This window comes from Schistocerca americana, chromosome 2 (genome assembly GCF_021461395.2).
Source record: "Schistocerca americana isolate TAMUIC-IGC-003095 chromosome 2, iqSchAmer2.1, whole genome shotgun sequence".
NCBI lineage: Eukaryota > Metazoa > Arthropoda > Insecta > Orthoptera > Acrididae > Schistocerca > Schistocerca americana.
Window position 1 is genome coordinate 697,552,180 of NC_060120.1, and position 23,075 is coordinate 697,575,254.

The 23,075-nt window shown below is 39.3% G+C and overlaps 1 protein-coding gene across 7 annotated transcripts in view; it reads left to right on the top strand.

Moving 5' to 3' along the window:
* The window catches only part of LOC124593671 (zinc finger CCCH domain-containing protein 13-like), a 234,343-nt gene that overhangs the window by 162,714 nt on the left and 48,554 nt on the right, over positions 1-23,075 (top strand). For all 7 annotated transcript variants that reach the window (XM_047131957.1, XM_047131959.1, XM_047131958.1 and 4 more), the window contains exons 12-14: positions 2,731-3,042; positions 17,591-17,664; positions 17,745-17,947. In XM_047131957.1, the coding sequence (XP_046987913.1) occupies positions 2,731-3,042; positions 17,591-17,664; positions 17,745-17,947 (589 nt within the window). The remainder of the gene's footprint in view (positions 1-2,730; positions 3,043-17,590; positions 17,665-17,744; positions 17,948-23,075) is intronic.

The window sequence follows — 23,075 nt, forward strand, 5'->3', positions numbered from 1 at the left end:
CTTTATCAGCCTCATCATCACATTCTGATGATGAGGACTTTACACCAAAAGAAGAATTAAATAGTAGCTTATTGTCTATCATATCAAAAATTGAAATAGGTTTGAGGAAACAATCTAAGGAACCCAAGAGTGCCTTCTAATTTTACACAGAGCACTTAAATAATTTTACTATCAGGCTTGGGAACCTGTGTAAAGAAACCCTTATAAGGCTTGGGATCCTGTGGTAAAGAAACCCACCCGTGGCTGTTGTTGCGAAGCTATTGGGCGTGGTCCCTATGGCAATGGGAATGCTAGTTTTCTCAGGTGAAATGAAACTAGCAGTGGTTGAGCCACCATGGACCATAGCAACTCATTTATACACTTCTTTTCCATCAGTAAGCTGGTGTTGTTCATTAAACAGGCAACTAATAATTAGATGATTATGCAAATAAATTATATGATTTACATTCATTCTTAATAATAATAGTGTGTGTGTGTGTGTGTGTGTGTGTGTGTGTGTGTGTGTGTGTGTGTGATAAGAGAGAGAGATAGAGAGAGATAGATAGATAGATAGAGAGAGATAGATAGAGAGAGAGAGGGGAGGGGGGGGGGGTGAGGTGACAATTGAGAAATAACATTGTTTCTATTTTTATTCTTTTGCTATTCAAACTTAAGCTGGGTCCTACTCATCAGGACTTCTTATTTCACTTATCCCAGACATTAATAAACATGTATAAGGCAAAATAAAAGATTTCAGGTATAATTTGAGTGCCAGAAAAATGTGTTCGAACTTACAGTGCGCCTCTTTGATGATGCTACTTTTTAGGGCCTTATATGCTTGCATTGCAAAACCAAATCTACTTTTCTAGATAGTTTAGAATATGCTCTTTCTAATTACCATAGTTTAGAAGAGTTTGGAGAAAACACTTTTTTGAAAAATTTGACTAAAAATACCCGTTTTTAGCACTTTTTGAAAAATTGTCAAATTTACCCTAGATTTGTGAAATAATGGAAAGCAATAGGAGAATGAAATTGTGTTGGTGAGTTATGGTGTGCAAAGTTTCATGTACATCCCACAATTACTTTTGGAGATATAAAAAACTAAAGTTCACATTTTTTTTAAACAGCTATTTTTTCGCCCAACTTTGCTTCAAATTATCTATATGAAAATTGCTCAGAAATCCTTTTCTTAATATTTTACTTTAAAGAGCTTTAGAAGTTGTATAAGATGGGCAAGTTTTGTTTCTTTCATGCAAATACTTACAGAGATATCTCATCTCAAAGTTGCTGAAAATTCAAGGACGTACTATAGAAAGCTGTGCTATGGTCTTAAACAAGTGATTGTATCTCCGAAAGTATTGAATTTCTGTAACTGAAACTTTACCAGTGTTCATTGAGAACATGTGTGAATGTTCATACAAAATTTCATCAAAATCCATGAGGGTCATGTGGGAGCCTCTAGACCACTTGGCATGGAATGACCCTCTTGCTAGTTCTGCTTGTATTTCTTTTTTCCAGCTGTAATTGTTTCTATTGAAACACGATCACCACATTTCTTCAGACTTCAATTTATATAATACATCTCAGCTGGCATTACTTCAGTGTGTCATTATTTTTGGTCTAACTGTCTGTGTTTGTGGATTATCTCTTGACCTGTACAAAAATTTAAAGAGGTCTTTGAAAACTCTTACAATTATCTCTCTTATTAACTGCTGTGCCAACTGCCCCATAACATTTTTTGCTTTGGCTCCTTGTTAGATCGGTTAAATCTAAAACAGTCAATGTGCTTATGGAGTTATATTTTGAAATTCTTAAACATTTGGCCTTTATAAAATTATAATTTATTATAATGAGTAGTCATCACCTTCAGTATACTTGACAGGCATCACTTCTTACGTTGTTGGGTCATGTCATATACCAAATTCACCTTTAAATTGTTGGTGGTTTCAGAAGTCTTTTTGTTGTTTGTGTTTTTAAATAGCTTCAATAGTTTGTTGGAATTAACTCTGAGTTTAGTCTTATTACATATGTGGTTGGTGATGACACCTAAATTTTTATCTTATGCAGTTTCTTTTTGAGCTCCGAATTCAGCATGTTTATTGGGGTGAGGTATGTAGAGGACTTGTCTCTGTTAGTGTCGTACAGGTTTTCTCCTCATACTGGTAGTTGATTTCTGCCCCTCTTTTCCTGATACTTCCAACTGCTAGGCATTCTTCCCATTTGCACATTTTACCAATTTAAAGGGAACAGTTTTGTGACAAAGAAATTCAGTTATTGGATTAATTAAATTATTTGTGTTTTTATGATTAGACAGTGTCACTGTAATCAACTTCGAGCAGATCCTTAAAGCAGCTTCTATATCGTCTTTATTTAGACAGTGGGGAGTAGCTCACCCACTGTCTGTTATAAACTCTTCATTGATTCCGATTTTGATGGTTTCCTTTATTATGCCATCTCTGTGCAGGCCTTCAGTATGCAGAAGATCAAATATACGATCTTTGTTCAAGTTGTGTTCGGAAATTGTCATTTTATTTTTCTGGAAGGTTGGACATCACCTGCAGTCACATTACTATGTTGAAAAATTTAAATTTTGTTTCTGTGATGCTGGTAGCCTTTTCAAATTCCTCATACTGATACTTCCTGTTTTGCCATTATAGTTCCTTTTAAACTATGTCAACTTAGTAAATAATTGATCCCATGGATTATAGACCATAACAGCTATTGCAGTGAGCGGAAATGTTTCCTTTACAGGCGTGTGCCCCCTGCTGATTGGGAAGCTTCTGTTCGAGGAGACTGGGCTGAGAAGGAAGTGGGGCTCATGGCGCCTCTGGAGGATGAGTGGGGTTTCCCAGTGGCTGGTACTGCTGACTGGCCACCACCACCATTAGCCCCTCCTGGGCCATCCACTTTAGCTGATCGTCGTGGCGGTTGGGGGGCAGCTGCTGCAGACCCTTGGGCTGAGCCTCTTGTTCCTACACCTCTCGGTCGACCGCCACCTACTCGTCTTCTGCCACATGAACCTCTTGGCCTCTTAGAGCTTGACCCAGGGCTAAGGGATGACAGGTAGGATCAAGTTTTCATCAAATTGCCTTGAACATGAACTTTTGAGTGCTCAACTGAAGAATTACGGCATGAATCCATGATCTTAAATTAATCTGTACACATAGCTTGATTTTCCAGGAATTGCCTACAATTAAAATAAGAAATTGTGATTGTTGTAACCTAACTACACTCAGCTTTCTAGAACATAAATTTGTTCATTGGTAAGTGTGAGAGAGAAATGTGAATCAGGTCACCTTAAGAAATCATAACTTTTAAGGATGTTTCAGATGAGAAGATTGAGATCATATTTGGAGATAAATGTGTGAAAAGGAATTGTGTCAAACCCACCAAAGTAAACTGAAATATGATGCTGCATTTGTTGATAAAGTTGTGGAAGCAATTACCTCTCACTGATATAGTTGTAATTCTGTTTTAATGGAATAAGAAGGCGAAATGTAACAGAAACAGTAATCAGTTAACATTACAGTGTTGGTTTTTTTGCCGTCTATATTGTGTATTACCTAGAAAGTAATGAATTTACAATGATGCCTTTTTCGAGGAGACAACTTTCTTAGGGAAATTTAATTAGTCGGAACACTATCATTTTTGATTTATTCATTTGTGACTTTCATTTTCTGAAGTTACCTTTCATGGATTGAAACTGATACCCAGAATTTATTTCTGATTCTAATACTTCTTGCGCAAATGCGATAAGAATGTCTAGATGTTTATTTATATATTATTTTGTCTTGTTTGGTGGCAAAAGAAATGATCTTCAAGCTCTTTAATATTATTTTAATCACAATGGAGTTACACATTTATAAATCATTGTTATGTACCCTCACATGCTACTGTGACTGCACTATATGACAGTAATGCTGAGAAACATTAACACAGAATACTTTATTGTGGGTTCTGTTAGCTTGAAAACTAGGGCATCGAAAGATGATATGAACATTGTGAGAATATGCGAACTTTGTTTACAAAATGTAGTGGGAATTCTCCACCATCGATAACAGTGCCATAAAAGATAGAAAGCTAGCCTCAGGTTAGACCTGTATGACAGCAATAATTGTCATTTCCATGTATACAGACTCACACAATGAGCAGTTAGGTATGATCTATATATCTTTTAGGAAAATCTCCACAGCACTTCTCAGTAGTTCTGTACGTACCATATCCAACCCCTCCCTTGATATGATTCACAGATCCTGAAGGCTGTGAAGTGTTGCATCCTTTGTGGATGATTCCTCCCAAGGGGCATCCTGCACGTCCATATTCATGTCCTTACTTCTTAATATTGTAGCACTGCCCGTGTGGGCAGAGAGGTTTGCATGTTCATGTGAAGCTAAGGTCTCTACTGGCAGGATCTCCCAAACCAAACAGATCTCAGTGGGTGAACCAGACAAAGTGTGTACCACAATGCCCCATCTCTTTCCACATCCATTCCCATAATCCTTTTCCTCAACATCTTAAGGCATAATGGAGAAGTGGATGGAAGAGGAACATCTCATGCCTGAGATTCCCAAGGTCATGTAGGCAGAAGAGGTCAAGCAATACAAACTGGCTGAAAAGGCACTGCTCTAATGTCCTTGATCTCACGCCAGTTCATTGCAGTTCTGGTGTTTGGAATTGCATGATTCATATCCATGTGCCTTGATAAATGAGTCCAGAATCGTAGTGAGTGGGTTACTTCCTCACAATTTAAGATCCACATTAAACAAAGAGATGCCAATGACAATATCTACCATTTTCCTTAAAGTCCAGTGGCGATGGGATAAGAGTGGTGGTAGCAGGCTTGAGTGAGGCTGGAAGCTACTAGTCTGGACATGCACACTGGCAGCAGGTGTTGATGGTCTCCTTCCTGAGAACTCATGTGACTACTCAGGGATCTGGTTGTGCTTCTGTGACTGGGCAGGCCTATTTAGGATAACTGCTGCCCACACTGCGGGGAGGGGGGGAAGCCCTAGAAAAGGTGGGCTGAACATCGGTAGTCACACTTGTACCTGGCTGGGAATCTGCGCCCAAAAGGTCACTCCTAATTTGCGGATGAAAACCTAGAAAGAACTATACAACTATGGCTATTAGAATGTGAAATGTCAGGTCTTTTCTAAACTTAAAAGGTAATGTACCGGAAAGAACAACAGTTCTCCTCACCCATGTGCTAGCTGGGTTAAATATAGATGTTGCTGTGTTAAGTGAAACTAGACTTTTGGGTGAAGGGCACATCAGTGAGGCTAGCTCAGGGTATACCATCTTTTGGAAAGAAAGGATGCAGTAACACGTGCATCCGTTGTGTATAAAAAAAACCTCAATTAACCTCTATTGCTGTCAGTGAAATAATTATGACTCTTCAGATTCCCTTTCCTGGAGATAGTTCTGTCACCCTTGTCCCTGCCTATGTTCCCACTTTAGCCAGTGAGTAGCATACCAAAAAAAATGAGCTTTATTGTCAACTGAGCAATGTTTTTGTCATGATACCAACTGAAGACGAAATCTTGTTACTAGGCGACTTCAGTGCTAGAGTTGGGAAGAGAGAATTGTTTTTGGGGAAACATTATGGGTAATCAAAGTGTTGGAACATGCAATGCAAGTTGGCTGCTACTTACATGTCCCTGTACTGAGCATGAGCTTTTTACCACCAATGTGCACTTGCACTTACATAATCATTATAAGACCACGTGGATGCATCCACGTTCTAAACACTGGCATCTCATTGACTATCTCGTCTCTCAGCAGCATGATGAGAAACACGTACTGATCACAAAAACAGCTCAAAATATCAAAGATTGCTGGACTGATCACAGACTGCAGATTAGCCACCTGAGGATCCTTGTCCATCATAAACCATGGTCCTACTCCTCAAATCCTTCCAGGATAAAATTCGATATCGGCAGTCTGCAGAACAAAACTGTTCCCTCTCTCCTGCAAGGCATAGTTTTGGATCGAGTTAGAAATGCCCCAGTTAACACAACAGGTATGGAACAGGAATGGTCCACTTTTAAATAAATAAATTAATTAATTAAAGAAAAAAACCACCAGCAAGAAGACTGCAGTGGCAAAGAAAAAAGATGACTGGTTTGATGACAACAATGAAGTGATTAAGAACCTTCTAAGTGTCAACTGGGATGTTTACCTATCTCATACTAAAGGTGCATCCTCCATGGAAAAGAAAGCTCAGTTTCAAGAGCTCAAGCAGAAACATCAAACTGGAATAAAAACAATCAAGAATGACTGGTGGCAATGAAAAGCCAAAGATTTCCAAATGGATACCAGGGACCTGCAAAGTTTTTACACTGCAAAATAGGCTCCTATTCATTCCTCATCAGGAACCTTGAAAGCCACCAGCAGAACGACCATCCTGACTGAGTCAGGACATCTTGAATCGCTGGGAAGAGCATTTCAACTCACTCTTAAACCATAGTTTTATTACTGTTGGCAACTTTCTCGAACATGTCCCACAACATCCAACACAACCTAGTATGGCAGTCCCACCAACATTTCATGAATTCAGAAAGGCTCTAGATTGCATGAAACCAAGAAAGGCACCCTTTGAGATCATTCAAGGTAGTGGCTTGCCTCTAAAAACCAGACTCTTCTCCCTGTTTCTTCTAATGTGGGAAACCTGTAATGTGCCATCTGACATGAAGAACTCTGCCATTATCACCTGTTAATGCAACGAAAGCATTTGTGGTAACTACCATGACATATACATGCTCTTCATGGCCGGTAAATTTTTTGCTAAAATTCTGTTGAATAGCCTCCAGATTCTTTCTGAGACTGTACTTCCTGAATCTAAGTGCAGATTTCACCCCTCCAGAGGAACCAATGATATTATCTTCTGTGCATGACAACTGTAGGAGAAGTGCAGGGAACAACATAAGCCTTTACTATTTATTTTCTGTGACTTAGAAAAGGTCTGTTATATTGTGTGCTCAGAGAAGCAATGTGTTAGGTCTTAAAATGTTTTGGCTACTGTGAGCACTCTGATAAACAGATTCAAGCTTTCCATGATGACATGTCTGGGCAAGTGCTATACCAGAATGAAACATCTGTCAAATTCCCTATTATCAGTGTGCTCAAACAAGGATGCATTCTCACACCAATGTTGTTTGCTCGGTTTCTGGCAGCCATACTTTATGAGACATCGTCTGGAAACAAGACAGGAGTAGAACTCAAATAGAGATTTGACAGATGGCTATTTAATCACTCCAGACTGCTCTCTAATAGATTCACAAGTCTCACTCAGGTAGCTGAAATACAGAATGCTGATGACAGTGCTTCTCCAGCTCATACACCTGCAGAGCTGCAACTGTGTGTAAGTTGTTTCAGTAGTGCATATAAACAATTTGGCCTGACCGTCAACATCCTAAAACAAAGGTGCTAGCAGAGCCAGCTCATGGAACTACATTTCTGGATCTCATTATCTCTATTTCCAGCACACCTTTGGAACAAGTAGATCTTTTCCTCTATCTGTGAAGTGTATTATCAACTAATTGCTTGCTGGAAAAGGACGTGGAGAACAGGATGCAAGCTGCACATGTTGCTTTTGGACATCTTGTACATTTGGTCTTCCTGAATAAGTATCTGACATTATGCATCAAACTGATAATATATCGAGCAGTTCTTGTTCTGCCCTACTCTATGGTTGTAAAATGTAGATACTATATCGCTGTGATTGTAAGAAACTAGACTGCTGCAACCAACAGAAGCTTAGATACATTTGAACAACAAATGGGATGACTTCGTATCAAACACTACAGTTCTTGAGAAGGCCAAAATGGGAAGTATAGAAGCCACTGTTATTAGTCACCAAGTCACATGGATTGGGCATGTCCAGCAGATGAGAAACAACAGACTTCCTTGACAAATTTTATATAGCGAAGTGAGCACAGTTGGAAGGCCCCATGGTGCTCCTCTGAAGTGCTGTAAAGACCAGTTCAAGAAGAACCTAAAGAGTCTAAACATTGACCCAAGTAATTGGTGCATCACAGCAGAAGATCGTAAACATTGGCACACAACTACTTCAGCTGCTGTCTTACATTTTGAGCAGGAACATAGGAGGCAGGAAAATGAAAAACATTAGAGATGCAAACTTCACCAGGCCCAGCACCCTCCACCCTCTATTATGTGTAATGTATGTGGGGGAAATGCAGGAGAAAAATGGAAACTCAGATATGAGTATCAGCCGACAATACCAGAGGGCTATGTAGGGACAAATGCTGTTGTTAATGAAAATTAAGTTGGGGGCTAGTTAGTTAATTATATGTTCCATAGATCACTTACAGCATTTCTATTGAAATGATGAACAAACAAATTTACAAGTTATGTGTATATAATTTGTATGTGCGTATGTTGGCATGCTAGACAATTACAGTTTACTGAATGTCACAGCCGCTTAAATGTAATGAAAATGAATGTGATAATCATTGTCACTATTTATTAAGAAATGAATCACAAATTTACCAATATAGTAAATTTAATAGTCTGCTGCCGTACACTTGCTACTAGTGTTTAATTAAATATTTGTGTGGAGGATAGGAATTGCCCAGGAGAAGCGAATCTGGATTACATTTTAAATTGCTTTGCAAACTGTCAGACTTTTGTGTTGATATATATGGTGATTGGTGAAAAATCACATATTTTTTTGCACTACAATGCTGAAAAGTCGACCTTAACAGTCACTGAGTTGGGACAGACATTTATATATGATTGAAGTTGTAGCAAAGAATGCAGCAGCATTCTAGCTTTAAGCAAGACACCAACCCACTGCTATTTTTTTTACCAAGTCCTTCCATAGAATCTAGTTATCAGAAATTGAAGTAATATGCAGTTTATCTGACAATACTGCCATGTTCCATTGTTGATAGCCTGAAACATTTGAAATACCACTACAGTATGGCACACTGATGGGTGGGAATTAGTAAAGGCTCCACATGGGCTTCTGAATTGGGATAATGCTCTGTGCATGTTCTCCTGCATAGTTACAATAGTGTTTGTCGAAATTACACCAAGAAAAAATCACATTTTACTGTGTCAGATCAGACAAATTTTGAATGCTCTCATAAGGAAACCCAGTGATACTTATAGATTGTTGCTCCAGGCATTTTATCTAGTGTAACACTGTATAATGAACTCTAGGAAATGTTGTTCATTTTTCAAAGAAAACTTTTATTGTACACTATCAACATCAAAGTCCAAACCAGTTCATTCTCTTACAACAGATATGATATTTTCTGTGGGTGTAACATTGTATATACTGATGAACATATTGAAGTGAGAGATATATTTTGTTCAGCATCACAGCTATTGTACACAATAGAATATATTTGCAGATAATAGCATTATGTCCTAGAGATAGAGCAGTGATCAGTCCGAACAGTCATTTGAGCCACATGGTGTCTCACTAGATCTGTCCCTATTGAATATGGAACGTACAGTTTAATGTGAAATCTGAAACTGCATATTTCCATATATACAAATTGTATAGTTAAAAGAAAATATTTAAAAGTGGAGGTTAAGTCAGATGCTTATCTGCACAACCATCAAGCCAAACATGGGCTCCAATTGCAATTCCACCTTACAGCAGACAGTAGTATATCTTTGTGAATGCCAATCATTCGATCCTATAAACTTCTAATCATATGTGTGTGAAGAATTGCATCAAACCCGTCTTATAACTGAAGACCACAACCACAACAAAACAGCAACATGTCTATATCCTTTACTCAGCAGGACAGAGTGATTACCTAACCCCTTGAGGGAACCAACTTGGTCATGTGATGATGTACAGTCACATCCCAATTCAACGTAGTGCATGTTGCTAGCTCCCACTGTGAGTGTAAAAGGTGGATGTAGAAAATACCTTTGCAGGACGCTGTGCTAACTTGCTAGTAACATCATTAACCTTACTGACTGTGAGAACGAGAAAAGTATGATATTTCCAGAAGAGAAGGCGACAGAAAGTGTAAGCAAATTTTAACAAGCAAAAGTTAAGTAAGTCAGTGGAGGGGAAGACATGATGCTGAGTGGAAGAGGAATTCAAGTATCAGTTCAAAGCAGACTCAGTAAAATGCATACAATAAATAGTTAATTACTGATAAAGGTAAATATGTTATGATACAACAATTTCTTTGATTTTGCCAGCAGTACAAGCTTCCCCCCATGAACCATGGACCTTGTCGTTGGTGGGGAGGCTTGCGTGCCTCAACGATACAGATAGCCGTACCGTATGTGCAACCACAACGGAGGGGTATCTGTTGAGAGGCCATACGAACATGTGGTTCCTGAAGAGGGGCAGCAGCCTTTTCAGTAGTTGCAGGGGCAACAGTCTGGATGATTGACTGATCTGGCCTTGTAACACTAACCAAAACGGCCTTGCTGTGCTGGTACTGCGAACGGCTGAAAGCAAGGGGAAACTACAGCCGTAATTTTTCTCGAGGGCATGCAGCTTTACTGTATGGTTAAATGATGATGGCGTCCTCTTGGGTAAAATATTCCGAAGGTAAAATAGTCCCCCATTCGGATCTCCGGGCGGGGACTACTCAAGAGGACGTCGTTATCAGGAGAAAAGAAACTGGCGTTCTACGGATCGGAGCGTGGAATGTCAGACCCCTTAATCGGGCAGGTAGGTTAGAAAATTTAAAAAGGGAAATGTATAGGTTAAAGTTAGATATAGTGGGAATTAGTGAAGTTCGGTGGCAGGAGGAACAAGACTTCTGGTCAGGTGAATACAGGGTTATAAATACAAAATCAAATAGGGGTAATGCAGGAGTAAGTTTAATAATTAATAAAAAAATAGGAGTGCGGGTAAGCTACTACAAACAGCATAGTGAACGTATTATAGTGGCCAAGATAGACACGAAGCCCGCGCCTACTACGGTAGTACAAGTTTATATGCCAACTAGCTCTGCAGATGACGAAGAAATTGAAGAAATGTATGATGAGATAAAAGAAATTATTCAGGTAGTGAAGGGAGACGAAAATTTAATAGTCATGGGTGACTGTAATTCGAGAGTAGGAAAGGGGAGAGAAGGAAACATAGTAGGTGAATATGGATTGGGGGTAAGAAATGAAAGAGGAAGCCGCCTGGTAGAGTTTTGCACAGAGCATAACTTAATCGTAGCTAACACTTGGTTCAAGAATCATAAAAGAAGGTTGTATACATGGAAGAATCCTGGAGATACTGAAAGGTATCAGATAGATTATATAATGGTAAGACAGAGATTTAGGAACCAGGTTTTAAATTGTAAGACATTTCCAGGGGCAGATGTGAACTCTGACCACAATCTTTTGGTTATGAACTGTAGATTAAAACTGAATAAATTGCAAAAAGGTGGGAATTTAAGGAGATGGGACCTGGATAAACTGACCAAACCAGAGGTTGTACAAAGTTTCAGGGAGAGCATAAGAGAGCAATTGACAGGAATGGGGGAAAGGAATACAGTAGAAGAAGATTGGGTAGCTCTGAGGGATGAAGTAGTGAAGGCAGCAGAGGATCAAATAGGTAAAAAGATGAGGGCTAGTAGAAATCCTTGGGTAACAGAAGAAATATTGAATTTAATTGATGAAAGGAGAAAATATAAAAATGCAGTAAATGAAGCAGGCAAAAAGGAATACAAACGTCTCAAAAATGATGAGATCAACAGGAAGTGCAAAATGGCTAAGCAGGCATGACTAGAGGACAAATGTAAGGGTGTAGAGGCTTATCTCACTAGGGGTAAGATAGATACTGCCTACAGGAAAATTAAAGAGACCTTTGGAGAAAAGAGAACGACTTGTATGAATATCAAGAGCTCAGATGGAAACCCAGTTCTAAGCAAAGAAGGGAAAGTAGAAAGGTGGAAGGAGTATATAGAGGGTCTATACAAGGGCGATGTACTTGAGGACAATATTATGGAAGTGGAAGAGGATGTATATGAAGATGTAATGGGAGATACGATACTGCGTGAAGAGTTTGACAGAGCACTGAAAGACCTGAGTCGAAACAAGGAGCAGACAAAATTCCATTAGAACTACTGACGGCCTTGGGAGAGCCAGTCCTGACAAAACTCTACCATCTGGTGAGTAAGATATATGAGACAGGCGAAATACCCTCAGACTTCAAGAAGAATATAATAATTCCAATCCCAAAGAAAGCAGGTGTTGACAGATGTGAAAATTACCGAACTATCAGTTTAATAAGTCACAGCTGCAAAATACTAACACGAATTCTTTACAGACAAATGGAAAAACTGGTAGAAGCCGACCTCGGGGGAGATAAGTTTGGATTCCGTAGAAATGTTGGAACACGTGAGGCAATACTGACCTTACGACTTATCTTAGAAGCTAAATTAAAGAAGGGCAAACCTACATTTCTAGCATTTGTAGACTTAGAGAAAGCTTTTGGCAATGTTGACTGGAATACTCTCTTCCAAATTCTAAAGGTGGCAGGGGTAAAATACAGGGAGCAAAAGGCTATTTACAATTTGTACAGAAACCAGATGGCAGTTATAAGAGTTGAGGGGCACGAAAGGGAAGCAGTGGTTGGGAAGGGAGTGAGACAGGGTTGTAGCCTCTCCCCGATGTTATTCAATCTGTGTATTGAGCAAGCAGTAAAGGAAACAAAAGAAAAATTCGAAGTAGGTATTAAAATCAATGGAGAAGAAATAAAAACTTTGAGGTTTACCGATGACATTGTAATTCTGTCAGAGACAGCAAAGGACTTGGAACAGCAGTTGAACAGAATGGATAGTATCTTGAAAGGAGGATATAAGATGAACGTCAACAAAAGCAAAACGGGGGTAATGGAATGTAGTCGAATTAAGTCGGGTGATGCTGAGGGAATTAGATTAGGAAATGAGACACTTAAAGTAGTAAAGGAGTTTTGCTATTTGGGGAGCAAAATAACTGATGATGGTCGAAGTAGAGAGGATATAAAATGTAGACTGGCAATGGCAAGGAAAGCGTTTCTGAAGAAGAGAAATTTGTTAACATCGAGTATAGATTTAAGTGTCAGGAAGTTGTTTCTGAAAGTTTTTGTAGTGAGTGTAGCCATCTATGGAAGTGAAACATGGACGATTAATAGTTTAGACAAGAAGAGAATAGAAACTTTCAAAATGTGGTGCTACAGAAGAATGCTGCAGATTAGATGGGTAGATCACATAACTAATGAGGAGGTATTGAATAGAATTGGGGAGAAGAGGAGTTTGTGGCACAACTTGACTAGAAGAAGGGATCGGTTGGTAGGACATGTTCTGAGGCATCAAGGGATCACCAATTTAGTACTGGAGGGCAGCGTGGAGGGTAAAAATCGTAGAGGGAGACCAAGAGATGAATACACTAAGCAGATTCAGAAGGATGTAGGTTGCAGTAGGTACTGGGAGATGAAGGAACTTGCACAGGATAGAGTAGCATGGAGAGCTGCATCAAACCAGTCTCAGGACTGAAGACCACAACAAAAACAACAAGGAATATCCATATTTGTAAAAATGTAATAGTTTTTGTTGGTCATAACTTGAATTCCAGGCTACAAAAGAAATTCTGGGATTTTATATTGAAAGGTACCAGAATGATGAAATCGTTATACGCGGAGGAAAGAACGTACTTGCAAAATGAACATACTACATTAAATTTTTTTTAAAAAAAAGAATAACACACCAGAATTAAAGTGGGCAGTACCTTATTTAGAAGAATCTTGGATTTATAACACCACATAGTGAATAAATGTTGCAAAGTTACAATTGGTAAAGAGTATTGTCGAACAACAGAGCCAGTCAACATTTCATTGATTTGAATGCAATATTTCGTTTTGTGTTGACTTCTTCTCTCTGGTACAGCAGTAAAACATTGGATTGTCAGGTAAAAATTGAGAGAAGAAATTAAAAATCTGTGGAGACAAGGAAACCCAAATTTTTAGCATTAATTAAGGAACACCAACCCTCACTTGTTTATACCACTGACAAAATTTTGCAAGAAAATGGTTCCCTTTCTACTTCCACCATACCATCTAGACTTAAACCCTGTAACACTGGCGTGGAATGTAGCAAAAAAGTAAGACCTATAGTGGAAATAGGTCAAGCACCTCTCTCTCTCTCTCTCTCTCTCTCTCTCTCTCTCTGTAATCCAGGAAAATAATAGCTGATGCGTTGCTGCTAGTAGTAAATGTGTGTCACCTTGCCATGTGCAAGCCTTTTGAAGTAAAATGCTAGTTCAGCGACTTGCATATAAGTTTTGCTGCTTTTATATTCAAGTGGATTTTCAGTTGGCCTCTTATGTCTGAGGGGACCCTCTTTCCATACCTTTCCACCAGAGAATAAATTGAGGTAGTCATCTGGAATCAAACCAGGAACTAATCAAAGACACTAACCACTAGACTGTGTAATCAGTTTTCTTTTGCTGCTGTGACATTTGCTTTAGTTTTGTGACATTAGAAAACTAGAAAGGCCATTTAGCGCACCAAAAAAAGTGTGTTATGATTGCTGGAAGGGAAGTTCTTTGACGGACGAGGAAACTAAAAATATATCAGAATCAGACAGCATAGATTCAAACAAAGAGTCAACATCATTCATGACTGAAACAGCAGATGGTGATTAAACTGACACTGCTGTGGAGCAGAGCAATATCACTAGGGAAGATATTTTACTTATGTTGCCAGCAAGGCATCATAAGCAGGTAATTACAAGGTAATAACATGGTTGCCCAGAGAGTACTGTACACAGTGCCTTGTATTAATTGCTTTGAATGCCATGTGAGTTTTATGTCATTTGTATTCTTCATTCATGATGTTGCAGTTTCACAAACATTAGTGTACTTTGAGCCAGTAGCTTAGACTGAACATCCAGTAAGAGATATAAATAAAATTACTTTGTGTAAACAGACTTTCAGTGCAGCCATGAGAGAATCTTCTTGTTTGGAAAAATGGATACTTTGAAAGAATTATAACTGCTTTAAACTCTTCAGTGATATACAAAAAATTAACTATGTCTGAGTAGCTAGAATATTTCAGTATTACTGTAGACAAGTGGAGTGGGATTCAACTAACTGTTTTGATTTACATGTTTTCCGTATATCACTCCGCATTGCTGCAATGATGGTTTGTTGGAAACAGGCATCAGCTGTTTCCTCCACACAAACTTCTCCAGTTGTGTTAATGTTTTGTGTGTAATGAATTTAGTCTTGCCGTACACTTAGCTACTTTATGGTGTGGCACTTGTTAATGAGCATCTGTTTATTTGTCAGGCATCTACTAAATGATGTCACATTGTACTGGAGATGGCATATTTCTGACTTAATTGGTTGTTTGTTAAAGTGACAATACAGCTGTGTGCAAACCATGATTTTCCGAAAATTTCTAGAAGCTGCAAATCATCACTTTTTCAAAATAATGTGGAGCTCAGTTTTAATGAATTTTAAACACTTAACCTTCCTTTCCTTAGGCCTTCTAGTATCTGCTGACAGTAAGAATTTAAAGACCATGCCAATGTGAGAGCTTAACATTCTTACACATTGAGCACTTTAGTTAAGGTGTAACTACCATTGTAATAAAAAGCTAATGCAGTATGATACCAGCACAGTCACTTTCAACCATTTGTGGTGTAAGAGTAAGACAAGGAACATTTACAGATTTTAAAATGAAGTTAGAAAGTCAATTCTGGGCTCCAGCTGATACATAACAGTGGAACAAATTATGAATCACTTTTCAAGTCATACCAAACAAGTGGGCTTCAGAATACAATATGCAAATTAATAGTTCGGCAAATACTTCTTTTTCTGAGCTGTAGATTGCACCTGTGGCAGGGTCTGCTAATGAAGGAATATCACCCATCTGTGATTTGGTAATTACTTTTATTCTGCAGTTGAGTTTACTGCTTTTCATCATAAAGATTTGTTCTGTGTGTTTCCCTATTTAAACCATTTCTGTGTTGTTGCTTTTTTTAGAGAGAGAGAGAGAGAGAGAGAGAGAGAGAGAGAGAGAGAGGGAGGGAGATACAGGACCAACCCCACATTTCTCAGATGTAAAAGATTCCAAGAAACTGTACTGTGGTCATCCAGCATGTCAAAATGGATGTTGTTAATGTGAGAAGGGGGTTTACAATCCAGATCTGGATCAAACCCCTATCTCAGAAACTGTTGCATTTTGCGAAGGTTTGGAGAAATAACTGTAACCAATCCCGTTTTGTGATGGTTCAGTTTTTGTTATACCATGACCAGTTCCAACTTGCCTAGCGACTCACAGTCAGGTGGTAGTACACAGTTTTTAGTAATTGATTCTAGCAAACAATCACTACAAAGTATGTACCACTATTTTATGATGAGTCATTAGGCAACTTGATACCAGTCGTGGTATAATAAAGATTGAACCATCACAAAAGGCAAATGTTTGCTGTTATTTCTGAAAAGCTTTATTCATTACAGTCATGTTGTTCCACATCCATTATGTGTAGAAGCTTTAACATGGGTTGTGTTATGCCATATAGGTATGTATAATAATTTGACAACAGTCTGTTGATTTTTCTCCACTTGATATTGAAAGGACCAATTTAACTTAAACTACAATAATAGTTGCATACGTATTACCTCAGACAATTTTATAGCAGACATATTACTGTAGCAGACAAATTAAGATAACAACATTTACAAGTTGACAATGAATCTCACATGTAAAAGCAATTTGTGAGTAATACTCATGTCATGTAGGAGTTATGCATTTTCATAGCTCTGCCATGACCTAGTTTGGCAACAGAAATTGTGGTCAGTAGTATTCTAAAACACACAAGTCAAAATGAATCGCAGCTTGTATCAGTTCAGTATCTTCTTTTGAATGAATATTTATTATTTAATGGCCAGCTCCGATGAATATTAAGCATGCTGCTAATGGTGTTTTACTGCTCAGCTGTAGAGACAGTATGTTTCTCTTGTAGAAACTAAACAGTCTCTTAGTATTAATGACAATATTTGAATAAATGTCTTAAATATCCACAGATTTAATATAATTTATAATCCTAGTAATAACATAACAATAATAATAATAATAATGACGATGATAAATTGTTATATATTGGATAATGACTTTGATACATAAATGTCATTCATACGCTTTATCTCTACTACATTTGAATGAAAGAGAGATGGTTGGTTGATTTTGGGGCACAGCAGACACAGTACGGTGTAACAGATTTTGTATGTGGAAACAAAACTACAGTAATTTCTGTTTTCAAATCATTTGAAAACTTTTAATGCAAGTAACAGAAGAAGATTCATGAAGTAGTATTTATTGCATCTTGCATGACAAAATAATAAAAATAGATATTGTTTGATTCCAACTTGTTATTTTGCTTTTATTTACATTTAGTTCTGATCTTTGTAAAGTGCTTGTACAGAAGGCAAGTGACAGATGTAGATGGTAAGCTGAACTATAGTAAATATGTAGTGAAAATATGTCTGTAATCCATTAATGCACCGACTAGAAAGCCAAATGCACTTGCTCTTGTGTCCCATACAGTCACAGTGTACTAAATATTAATGCTACAATTATTATGTTAATAACTGGTGTATCTTATTAAACAACATACATATGCCTTTGTTTCAGTGTTAGGATGCCACATGATGAACTTTTGGATGCAGAACGGATAGTGGAGTTGAAGGAGGACAAGCTGCTGGATGGTAAGAGGTATTTTATGTTTTTCGGGAAACAGTTTTTTTAACATTTTGATAATATTAATCTAATTTGCTTGGTGTTATAGTGAAACTGGATGACAGTATGAAGAAGACAGTTGATGTATCTGATAGCTTGCTTCATGGAAAGCGACCTCGAGATAATCTGGAAATGGCCTCTGATAAACCAGATGGAAAGAAGATTTGTTTGGAGGATCCTGTATGTCACGAAGTAGATCTTAGTGATATTAGTGATGATGATGCTGATGAAATTCTCAACAGAGAAGACAGTGTAAGTTTTACTTCTTCATTTTCATGTCAAAACATTTCTAAACATAATCTAATAATACACTCCTGGAAATTGAAATAAGAACACCGTACATTCATTGTCCCAGGAAGGGGAAACTTTATTGACACATTCCTGGGGTCAGATACATCACATGATCACACTGACAGAACAACAGGCACATAGACACAGGCAACAGAGCATGCACAATGTCGGCACTAGTACAGTGTATATCCACCTTTCGCAGCAATGCAGGCTGCTATTCTCCCATGGAGACGATCGTAGAGATGCTGGATGTAGTCCTGTGGAACGGCTTGCCATGCCATTTCCACCTGGTGCCTCAGTTGGACCAGCGTTCGTGCTGGACGTGCAGACCGCGTGAGACGACGCTTCATCCAGTCCCAAAGATGCTCAATGGGGGAGAGATCCGGAGATCTTGCTGGCCAGGGTAGTTGACTTACACCTTCTAGAGCACGTTGGGTGGCACGGGATACATGCGGACGTGCATTGTCCTGTTGGAACAGCAAGTTCCCTTGCCGGTCTAGGAATGGTAGAACGATGGGTTCGATGACGGTTTGGATGTACCGTGCACTATTCAGTGTCCCCTCGACGATCACCAGTGGTGTACGGCCAGTGTAGGAGATCGCTCCCCACACCATGTTGCCGGGTGTTGGCCCTGTGTGCCTCGGTCGTATGCAGTCCTGATTGTGGCGCTCACCTGCACGGCGCCAAACACGCATACGACCATCATTGGCACCAAGGCAGAAGCGACTCTCATCGCTGAAGACGACACGTCTCCATTCGTCCCTCCATTCACGCCTGTCGTGACACCACTGGAGGCGGGCTGCACGATGTTGGGGCGTGAGCGGAAGACGGCCTAACGGTGTGCGGGACCGTAGCCCAGCTTCATGGAGACGGTTGCGAATGGTCCTTGCCGATACCCCAGGAGCAACAGTGTCCCTAATTTGCTGGGAAGTGGCGGTGCGGTCCCCTACGGCACTGCGTAGGATCCTACGGTCTTGGCGTGCATCCGTGCGTCGCTGCGGTCCGGTCCCAGGTCGACGGGCACGTGCACCTTCCGCCGACCACTGGCGACAACATCGATGTACTGTGGAGACCTCACGCCCCACGTGTTGTGCAATTCGGCGGTACGTCCACCCGGCCTCCCGCATGCCCACTATACACCCTCGCTCAAAGTCCGTCAACTGCACATACGGTTCACGTCCACGCTGTCGCGGCATGCTACCAGTGTTAAAGACTGCGATGGAGCTCCGTATGCCACGGCAAACTGGCTGACACTGACGGCGGCGGTGCACAAATGCTGCGCAGCTAGCGCCATTCGACGGCCAACACCGCGGTTCCTGGTGTGTCCGCTGTGCCGTGCGTGTGATCATTGCTTGTACAGCCCTCTCGCAGTGTCCGGAGCAAGTATGGTGGGTCTGACACACCGGTGTCAATGTGTTCTTTTTTCCATTTCCAGGAGTGTAATAATATGCTGATAAAGAAATTTTGTCAACAGGTTTTTTGTAACTGCTGCTAGCCATGAGTTATTTGTTAATGTACTTAAATTATTGTATTATTACAACATGTCTCAAGATATGGTCCCATCTCCGGGCAAAAAAAAAACCATACAAAAATATTTCGCATGAATATACGCAGATCTTAATGTAGTGGTTTTCTGTCTCGGCATGTGTTGGGGATTGCCTGCAGAGAAAGAGATATATGACTTGTTTGAGAGAATATTTACTTGATCCTTGGTGATTTTAGTTATATGGACAAAACAACATGGTGTAACGCATGTTGCTGTGCCCAATGTTTAATCTTCTAGTATTGGAGAAGTTCTCAGAGACTATAAAGACTTCATTGGATGATGTATGAGCTCAAATAAGCTCAGCAAGCTAAGCTGTTTATATGTAACAATTGTCGGCTCGTGACATCATCAAGTCGCTGCCACAGATTGCGGAGTCGCACCAGTGTGTGTTATGAATTTTGTGCTGCAGAAGAAGTGGCACTATTTGCTACATTTATATTATTAAATGACAGCTAGTCCCAGTTGCATGTTGTCTATCTAACAGCTTCCAACTTTTCAATATTTCATAAGTATTGACAAAATGTTAAAGGGTTGACACGGGAAGAAAAGTGTTACAGTTGGAAACTGTGCACGAGTTAGAGTAAATAACCCTGACTATTTCCATCCAATAGTTGCGAATGAGTGCACTTAGTGACTTTGATCAAAATCAAAACATAATTTCAAATCTTTACTAATCTATTTCTCACCCATGTACTTAATGTCAAATATTTAACACATTAACTCATCTGTAAAGAAATCAGAAGTTTGAAGCTATTTTACATGTGGGAGTTTGATTCTTTAGAGAAGGCCCAAATTGTGTTCTTTCAATCCTCCTCCCTTATATGTTAAGCTGTTTTTGTATTTTTTAATTTCTTTGACCTTTCTGTACATCCTAGCATAGTAATGACTGAATCTTGATATGAGGGGTGTTTGATAAGTAATACAACACATTTTGTTTCTGAAAGCAGGTTGGTTGTATTCAGAATCTCAATACACCATATTATTCCCCACTCTGTTTGCTACAAAATCCTATTTTGTAACATAATCTCAGTTCAGTGAGACAGTCGTATCCACCTTACTGGGAGAGCCGGTATGCCCACTCTACTGGTGGGCGTCAGAGCCGACATCTTGCTGCATCAATAACCTCATCATCCACATACTACTTCCTGCACAGTGCATCCTCCATTGTGCCAGACAGATGGAAGTTGGTAGGTGCAAGATCTGGGCTGGAGGGTGGATGAGGAAGAACAATCCAGTGAAGTTTTGTGAGCTCCTCTTGTGTACACAGACTCGTGTTGTCATGGAGAAGGAGAAGTTCATTTGCATTTTTGTGTTGACAAAAGTGCTGAAATCGTTTCTTCAGTTTTCTTAGGGTAGTACGATACACTTCAGAGTTGATCTTTGCCCCACGAGGGAGGGGATCAAACAGAATAACCCCTTCAGAATCCCAGAACACTATCACTACGGCTTTACAGTTCGAGGGTGCCCCACTGAACTTTTTCTTTCGAGGAGAGGCGGTGTGACGCCACTCCTCGAATTGCCGTTTTAATTACGGTGTGAAGTAATGAACCTATATTGCGTCACCTTTGATGATGTTTGACAAAAAATTGTCACAATCAGCCTTGTAATGTGCAAGCAGTTCTGCTCAGGCAGACCTTTGTTGCTCTTTACGGTCTTCTGTTAGGTGGTGAGGAAGCTAGTGGGCACACGTGTTTGAGTAGCCCAGCTGGTGGACGAGTGTGTCAGCGCTACCGACAGAGATGTCCAGTTGTACAGCAAGATATTTGATTATGATACATTGATCACCTTGAAGGAGAGTGTCCACATGTTCTACATTGCTGGAGTCACGGCTGTGTCCGGCTGGCAGGCATGGGGGAGATTAGACAGGTTTGCCCGACCTTGTTACAACTACGACAGACTCCGTGCCCGACAACTCGTGGTGTTTTTGTTCGTTGCCAGGTCTCCGTTGACATTCTGCAAGTGTCTATTAATATGTGTTATGCTGTATTTTTCCACCAAATGGAACTGTAACAGCACTCTGCTTGGAATGCACCTCCATTACAGACGCTGTGTTGAAGGCTATGTATAGCAACACCATCTATCAGAGCTTCATGAAACTATAGGGGCTGATGCAGGAATATTCCACGACGTCCCACAGCGAAATCCACATTTTTTCCAACCAAAATTGGCCGAGAAAAATATGTGTCGCATTACTTATTGAGTGCCCTTTGTAGAAGTATAGTATCAGAGAATTGAATCTGGTGGTTACGTGGTCCGAGTGCACGATCTGCTGCTGCCAATTTACCTTCGTTCCCCAGATAATAGATCGTAAGCCGGGTTTTAATTCTTTTCTTTGTAGTTCCTATGTACACGTGACCATATGTGCAAGGAATTCTGTATAACCCTGTTGTGACAAGTGATAGTGTTATGGTTAGTTAGGAAAAAAATATTATGTGTAGGTCCACAGTTAAATTTAATTTCAGTATTATATTGGTGATTTGATAAGTGAAATTAAACAGATAGTTATATAAAAAACAGCTTCAGTATTTATAGTTTACATCTTACAACATGTACTTAGTAGGAAATGAAGGCACTCATTGAAATATGCAATGGTTTCATACCTGCAATGGTTTCACACGTTGTTATGCAATTGTGAGAAGAAATAATCGGGAGCATTTGGGAAAGCATGATTGTTTCTGGGTGTGACAGTCATATGAGACCTTAGTTTTCACAAAAAAGGTTGTATTGAGTAGTAATACTACAGATATTTTGAATGTTGTAAACGGAGGATAACATACACAGGTTTAGAAATAATGCAAATTGTAATCTTTTGTTTATCATTATTGTGTAAATGAAAAAAGCAAAGAACATGTATAAAATATTTTCTTTGAAATTGTGATTTTTCGATCACAGTTGTTTTGCAAGTAGTATAAACATTAATAGTTGCTCTTACTATTTCCAAGATTGACTTCATTGATTTCTCCCAGACATCTGTAACTAGTTAGACACAAAAGAAGGAAAGACCCTTGTACACATGAGTGTATAATTTGTTACTTCTTCTAGGATACATTTCTCCCCACAGTAATATGCTGCAGGGTGGATTTCACAATTAAGTACCAGTACATTTATTAAATAATATGTCATTGTAATCTCTCAGGTTTGTTCAGCATGATAGATTAATGGTGTACAAGTCAGTTCCTGTTTTCATTAGAAACACAATGTTTCGACTAATGAACCAGTAATCTTCATCAGGTGCTGCAAGTTATGCTCTTATGTCTACACACTACTTGGTTGTTAAAGTCCATGCAGTGAGTACATGTAATGGCATAACTCACAGCACCTGAAAACATGTTGATTGGTCTGTGAAAATGTGTTTAGAAAGGAAATAGCAACGAGTTTGTGCACCTATAATTAAACCACTAATATGTAGGTGCTTGCACAAATAACAGTAAATAAGCGATTTTCTGTAGTAGGGGACACATCTTGGATGTCTGAGAAATATTAGGAAAAAAATATGACCAAAAAAGCTGATTAATACAGTTAATTTGTTATGTAATTGCTGCA